Genomic DNA, 7,629 nt, shown 5'->3' with positions numbered 1-7,629 from the left:
AACTCGTGTTTTGTGTGCTTTATCTGCAAAAGTACAATATTTACTTCTGAAATTAGTGCAAATGTCAAGCAGCGGTTTTTATTTACTAGAGGAAATGCACTCAAATACTTTCCACCGGAGAAAATAAAGTGTTCATGTTGTAAGTTAATGTGTTCTGAAATGGCTTATAAGTATTAGATTTGCTCTCATAGACGCTTCAGTGTCTGGTTATGAAGTGATTAAGATCCCTCTTCATGCACCTGGTTGGCCACTAGATGGCAGCATATGAGACATCTGCACCGGGCCCTTTAACAAGGACATGATCTGCCTCTATTACAAACCTACTGATGTCACATTTCGACAAATTAATGTTTAGAGGGGTGCAAAATGTCCTGCAATTCAAGTGTTTGATGTTTGTAATGCACGAGCCACACACAGGTGTTTTATGTTTTTTTAATTAAGTTACACTGATATTGTTGTATAAATGACAACAGAAGTGAGCTGTGTGAACCTGTGAGAGGAAGACACACGGCTGGGTGTTGGATGGTTGCAGTACGCCACCATTTGAGAAGAAGATGATACTGTATGAGCTGTCAAATTTACACTGTGAGCAGGTGTTTCAGCAAAACATGAAGACAGTCCATCAGCGCAGTCTTTTTCCAGCTATAAAGGAGTGTGGATGTTTGAATGATTGTTGGGATCCTTTACAGATTTGGCCTTTTGGTAGGAGGTTCACATGTTTAGAAGGTCCGTGACAAAAGATTAAAGACAGTCAGGAATAAGTCAATGTAAGGAAAATGGTAAAGGACATAATAAAATAGGTGTAACGGCTGCCTCCCTGTCTCCTCGGTTAGTAGAACAGTATGGCGTTAATGCAACAGTTACAATGATTCTGGGCAGTAGAAGTTCAGCTGTGAACGGTTATTCTGTCCCCTTAAAGATGTGACAGCATCACCAGTCAGTCTCTCCCTCTCTCATAGATGTGGGTTAAAATAAGTCGGCTGGACGAAACCACTGGACATGAAGGGATGCAAGAGCCCCCCAGTGGACGAAAGCGGAACACCACCGGCTGCGTGGAAGATCACGTTCCCAGAGCTGAAGTTGGGGAAAGAAGTTTGGTGGAAGCTGGAGGGGCTCGCACCGCACGTGGGCGGGTTTGGACTGACGTGGAGCAGGGAGTTGGAACCGGGCTGCAAGGTGCTGTCCGCCCCGGGGTTCTGCTTTTTCCATTTGGTGCGCCTGTTCTGGAACCAGATTTTCACCTGGGTTTCGGTGAGACTCAAGGACAGGGCCAGGTTTAGTCTCTCGCACACGGACAGGTAGCGGGTCGCGCGGAACTTGTTTTCCAGAGCCACCAGTTGCTCGTACGTGAACGCCGTTCTGGCGCGCCTTGGTTTGGCGCAGACCTGGTCCAGGCGCCGCCGCTTGTGCGGTGAGGGGTCCTGCTGCGTGGCCGCCGACTCCCCGTCGTCCTGTTCCCCGGTGAGACAGGGCTCTGTGTCGGTCGGTGGGGAGAGGAGGAGGAGGGGGTCGGCGACCACCGCATGATGCTCGGAGGAGGCCATGTGTTCATCTCCTCTTTCTTCCCCTTGAAATAAAAAAAGGAGTTAGTAAAGATCTGCAGAAGATAGCATCTAACGTTACAATATTTGAATCATACAGTAATAATATTGATTCATTTTATAGCTTCTTATCAGCTCAGGAGACCTGTGGACCCTGGTGGTTCTGTATTTTCAAGGGGATTTACTAGAAGATGTGATCTAGAAAAAACTAAATGCAACATTAGTAGTTATTTATAGTAGTTATAATTAAAAAAATGTTTTGACATTGTTTGTGTTTCGAATTCTAACCCTAAAAGCAGGTTAAACGGGTTTAACTGGTGCTGAAAGGACAGCTCCTGACGAGACATGAAGTCACGTGTTCAACTCTCCAAACGGAAAGCCCACACCTGCTTTGGACGTGTCTCTTTATTGTGCAAAGATGTTCTTCTTTGCCCTGCGCCGCCGCTTCAACACCAAACACAGAAGGCCCGGAGTTTTACATCCGAGCGTTTGATTCGGATCACGGGGGTCGCTGTACCGAAACGCAGCACAGACTCAGAGGAGAGAGGGGGAAGACTCGGCCGCTAATCCTTAAATAATATATAAACCACTCGGCGCCTCAAATGTCATGTTGCGGAAAGAAATCCCGTCTAAATCCAGCTCCGCCACCTCAGCCGCGACGTGCTAATGGAGTTTCATATTTGCAGGTGGGTCGATAAGTGTCATCTATTTAAAGGGAAGTTTTAATCGAACGATATTTAGGATCAGACATGGATGGGGTGTGAAGTTTGTACCTGCAAGGTGCTGGAGGGAGATATGCAGGATGCAGTAATGGGATATCGATCAAAGCGCGCGGAGGCATCCTCAATGGGACGATTTAAACAATTATCTAGCCTGCCTGTCCCAGTGCCAATCACACGCCGGGGCTCTGGGAGCAAGCCTTTGTGGCTTCCTTGAAAGGAGACGCAGCCTTGAAAATTAAGGGAAGGTCACACTCAGATGACAATAAATCTGATAGAAAATAGCGTGTGACTTGTTGGTGTTGAGTCTAGACCCAGCGTCTCCCCTCAAACAAAGTTTGAATTGTAAGATTTCATCATAAAGATTTGTATTTTGATGTGACAGAGCACGTTTTTGTTGATAAGTCTAGACATTTTTGAGATAACTATATGTAATTAAAAAAAAAAACAGAATATGACGCGTAACCCTTTGATGTACATCTATAACAGTAAAATGGTCTTTTCTCTACCTGCTCTCGTGCGCTCAACTCCGACGTCTCCGCCCGCACTGCTGCTGTCCGACTCTAAACTTGTTCCCTCCTCGAGTGCCACGGGGAACTTCTCCTTGACTCCCTGAAGTTCGCTTCCCCTCTTGCTGTTGAATTTGTTCGGATCCAAGATGTCAATAATAGAAAATGAAATCTTATGATTGGACGCCATCGTCACTCCACAGTCCTTGGGGTCCAGCATCCTTTACGGAGGAAACACCTTTGCGGAAGGGAGAAAGGATCGACGTGCGTAATTACGCGCGTGGAGAGCAACTTCTCATAGTTGAGCCTTTTTTTTACTCCTCGTCCTCGAGCTTCATCTAAACGGAGCGCTGGCGATGATCCCTCGGAGTGTGGACTTCGCTCCTCTGCTTCTGTCTGTCAGACTCGCAGCGTGAATGAGATGACCGGAGCGCTCTTTAAAGCGTCTACATCCCCCCCCCCCAAGGCTCACGTGACACAAACACTATTAGTGTTTTCACACGACCACCTAATAGGCTCAAAGCATTCGTCGATAATCACCCATATCATTAAATTCAATAATCCACGACCTGGAAGTAAATTGGGCACAGATGGCACTTGATCCCTGCGATCCCTGATATGATCGCCCTGCCCCTCCAAATTGGACTCTTTTAGGGATGTTGGTGTCAGCGAGATTGCCGTGTCCCTTGGGAGAAATACTCTCTTAATCGAAATCACACCGTTTTAAGTTGTTTTTAACGACAGAGTAAAAAAAAAACCTTAAAGATAATAACTTTTTATGTTAAAATGTAAAACGCATAGAAATATTGTGTCTATATCAGTTATATTCACAGAGGCGCACTGATGAAAAATCAAACACTGATAATAAGGTTACTTATAATGCATCCAGCTGATATAGAGGTGTTGATGTCAGGGGAACACAGATGATGATTATTGATATTGGCTTGTTTGAGAGAAACACTGAAGGTAAATAATAGTCATACCATCTAACCTTGAGAATATTCACTGATACTTAATTTCATGTCTTCTTTTATTCATTTTATATCTTTGTTATTGCATTTCTAGCATCACATTCACTACATTACACTGAAGCAACTTTCATGCCAGGAAATAACAGAAATTGCTAATTTGCTTGCTTGCATGTGGGGACATTCTGTTTTGCTTATTCAAAAAAACTAAAAAGGATATGTGTTTTAAAAGATCCACGATCCATCACTATTCATAGGTGCTTCTTTAAGCTTTCAAAGTTAAAGCACAGGCATTCAGTGGACATGGCTGATTGTTTTCTCACCTGAGCTGATAGATTTATATTCACAATCAGTCGGCTCCCTCGTCTTTTGCTATTAGTATTCAATATAAAGTGACACGGGGTCGTTTAAAGCCTGATGCCTGGTGATGGCTAAAATGGTGAAACCAGCACAGGATCAATATTCTCAGCAGGTGTCCAATACAGATAAAACCTGATGGCTGCAGACAGTCATGTTGGATACTGGAAGGCCGAACCAGCGAGTGCAACAACAACACGGGAGCTTCATTTAACTCCACTAACTTCCATTTCATTTTACTTAGAATAAAGTAAATAATTAATCAATTAAATAATAGTTTTTTGTGTGGGATTAGAATGGATGTGTACTTTTTTTCCCCCAAGGATAGCTGTGGTTTTGTAACTCTTGACATATTTACATATTTTACCATCTAAGCCTGTGAGGTCTACATTGTGCATGGATGAGACAGATGCCATTTCTCTGTTTGGTGTTAGTGGTATGGGGGATCCGATCGTGTTTACACACTGTTAAAGGTCCCTCAAATTCCCCCCGACACAACTTCCTGTGTTATTTATACACATCAGGGTGATTACTCCGCTACATGGAGGTTTCATTGCTACCCGGTCATAGTCTGGTGCCCTGGCATGGTCTGCACGAGTTACATAGTCAAACATTTGTTAAAGCCGCCCCTACAGGGTGTCTGCGTGTCGGCATTTGCATGTGTATGGCACTTGCACGGCCATTACTGTAGTTCCTCCATATGAATAGAGCCCGCTGCACACTGGAGGTTTACAACTTCCTACGAGAAGGCCCAGTGGCTGGACATCTGTTTGTGTGGGTCCGCGGGACAAAGGGACCAGCCCCGAGGACAAAGAGGCCCTCAGGTAGACTTCAGAGAGCGGGAACAGCATGCTGGCTCAGCCCCGAGTGTGTACAGACCAGAGCAGGACTTCAGAGAGGAGGAGTGCTCCTCCACAGGGAGCCCGAGAGACACACTTCCATACGAGACCCCCCTCAAGGGTCAATAAAGTCATCGCTTGGCGGGGAGGCTGCCCCCAGTCTGCTAAACGTCAGATAATTTGTCTAATGGCAGGAGCAGCGTGATGAGTCGAGCTTCTGCTCACAGACTGTATTGTCTATTGTTTTCTGGCCACTGTCTCCCGACTCCCGGTAAGTGGGACTCAAACAAAAGGTCAGCAAGTGTCTGGTGAATCATTAAGCGAGGCCGTTAGATACTCCATGCCAGATTCCTTAACGTGGTAGATGCTGTGGTTCCTAAGATACAGAAACGTTGAAGAATGTACTCATGGTTTTGGCCAATAATTGTACAATTACCATTACTGTTGTACCAAACTAGGTAGATTTCCGACCCTCCTCTCTGTCCTCTCCATTCATTTCAGTATGATATGAGTATCAACTTGCAGAGATTTGTTTTTTATCTACCAAATCAACATCATCCAACAACAGCCGTCTTGGTTTCTGTAATCTGGGGTTAAATACAATGTACAGCTTGTTTTTGGAAGTTGCAAATCTTGGATGCGGTCCTGGCAACTAATAAATGTCTCTTTTTACAAAAAAATACTAAATGCTAATTGTTGAATCACAAAATCATACACAGCTTTAGTCTGACATGAAATAAAGCTCATCATTTATGCCATCATTTGCAAAAATTGCCACACGTTTTGGCTGTTTGATGAGGCGTCAAACACGTAGCACTAGCTTTGAGCTACCTGTTTCTGCATTGAGTTTGCATTGAAATGTCAATACGATTAAATCTTCCTTAGTGGACATGAGGTTTCACTCATTTTTGCCAGGTCTCCTGTCTGCCCTGCATGCCACCGGGCCTCCTTTCAGTCAGACCTCTGTGTTTGTTTGACTCTCTCTAACAACAAGGTCAGTGGCATTGCCCGGTAATTGTCCTAACGGCCTGTATACCTGTTGGGTGGAGGCGAGTAATGAGAGTTTTTCATTATGGGCGGGACGGGTGAGTGCGCCTGGCAGATGCTGACAGGCAGCAGATGTGTAAAGTTGGGGGTGATTTGTAAAGGGGTCAACTGCATCACAGAGGAGATGGAGGGCGATGTGGGGCGGGGGTAAATTATGCTGAGGGACACTGTCAGTCATACTGCGCCCCTGTCACAACAAGGTAAAGGTCAGTTCAAACATTGATGTCGTCAACTAACCGCCGGCACAGTGTGGTCATGTAGGCAAAGTGTGCAAACTTTCCAACGTGTGCTCACCGGAGATGTCCGGTTCAGAGTTTACTGCCTTTCCTTACGTCTTGTTCCCGTTATCAATGAAGTCGTGAGAAGAGAATCAGAGAGCGAAGCCGTACTCCTTTTCTGTTTCCATGTCATGTAGACTCAAATCAGCCATGTGTGCCTGAATCGTGTCTCATTAGTGACACACACAATATGCATTTGTTTCCTCAGGCACTCACGCGGCCTTGCCAGATATACATGGATTCAAAAAATCGATGAAAAACATGATCCTCCGTTGTGACATAGCTGTGGGTGATGGACAAAATGATCACAGCATTTTATCTAATTTCCTATTCCTTCAGCCTTGCCTCACTTTTGCTTGTATATCAGCAGAGAGCACCGATGTGAAAACACAAGGACCATTAAATACGAACAGTTAAGTTTGCTGGTTTGTGAAAAACAATCAGTGACGTAGCAGCATTTGTGCATTCCCAGCTTAACCATCTTGTCTTACTGACCTGGCCAGTCCATGCAATATCCACCACGGGTACATGAGGGTAAAGTCGGGAGTAGATATTGTGAAGACAAAAGAAACGGACAGAAGTAGGTGCAGCTGCCTGTTTTCCACAGGGCTGAGGCCTGCTAGTTATGGCTCCGTGGTCCCTGGCATCTGCACAGAGCGCACTGTCACTCAACGTGAGCATTGATTAGCCATTGTTCTGAGAAGGTCACATCATAATTCATTAACAATAATTAGTCCCGCAGTGCCACCTGCACTCCTTCCCTCGATTGCCCTATTAAATTACGAGCAACCATCGCAGTTCACGCGTGGAACAATGAAGATGTATCCGCGACGCAAAGGCAAGAGCTATTAGTTACATTATTTAAATGGACCCGTTTAAACCTGGGGAGCTGTCTTTATGAAGGGCAATTAGGCACTAACCGTAATTGATAATTTGTGCTAATTACAATTAGGAAATATAAATAGTGGGTGTAGGATTAATCATCATTGTGGTTAAGCGGGGGAGCAGCCCCGGTGCGGGCTGGGTAGGTGTGATGGAAGGCAACGGATTATGTCCCATTCATCTCCATCTAGTGCAGAAACAGATTGTGTTTGTCCCTTTATATTTCTCCATTGACCATTATCTCTTTTTTTGTTTGTGTGCCCTTGCCAAATGGTCCACTAGCTTTTTGAAACTGTGAGTCTGTAGTCAGTGAGCTGCAGAACGAGAGCACAGTGGCTCTGAAATGGGAGGACTGGTTTCTTTTCATCCCAACAGGGGGGCTTCTTTTACAACTGAGCAACACTCCTTCTGTTTTTATCTATTACCGTTTATAACACCAACATCACCATCATCTTATAATTTAAGTTATTTTCCTTGTTGTCGGGTGAG

The 7,629-nt window shown here is 44.9% G+C and overlaps 1 protein-coding gene across 1 annotated transcript; it reads right to left on the bottom strand.

Moving 5' to 3' along the window:
- Positions 1 to 476: 476 nt before the first annotated feature.
- On the bottom strand, positions 477 to 2,989 carry nkx1.2la (NK1 transcription factor related 2-like,a; the record flags this gene model as incomplete). Its single annotated transcript, XM_084022026.1, has 2 exons — positions 477 to 1,567; positions 2,770 to 2,989. 2 exons carry the CDS (start codon positions 2,987 to 2,989, stop codon positions 954 to 956), a joined length of 834 nt encoding a protein of 277 aa, XP_083878152.1. The 3' UTR covers positions 477 to 953.
- Between the last annotated feature and the right edge of the window lie 4,640 nt (positions 2,990 to 7,629).

The sequence above is a fragment of the Eutrigla gurnardus genome (assembly GCF_963514095.1).
Source record: "Eutrigla gurnardus genome assembly, chromosome: 11".
Taxonomy (NCBI): domain Eukaryota; kingdom Metazoa; phylum Chordata; class Actinopteri; order Perciformes; family Triglidae; genus Eutrigla; species Eutrigla gurnardus.
This window is presented reverse-complemented; position numbering and strand designations above follow the sequence as displayed.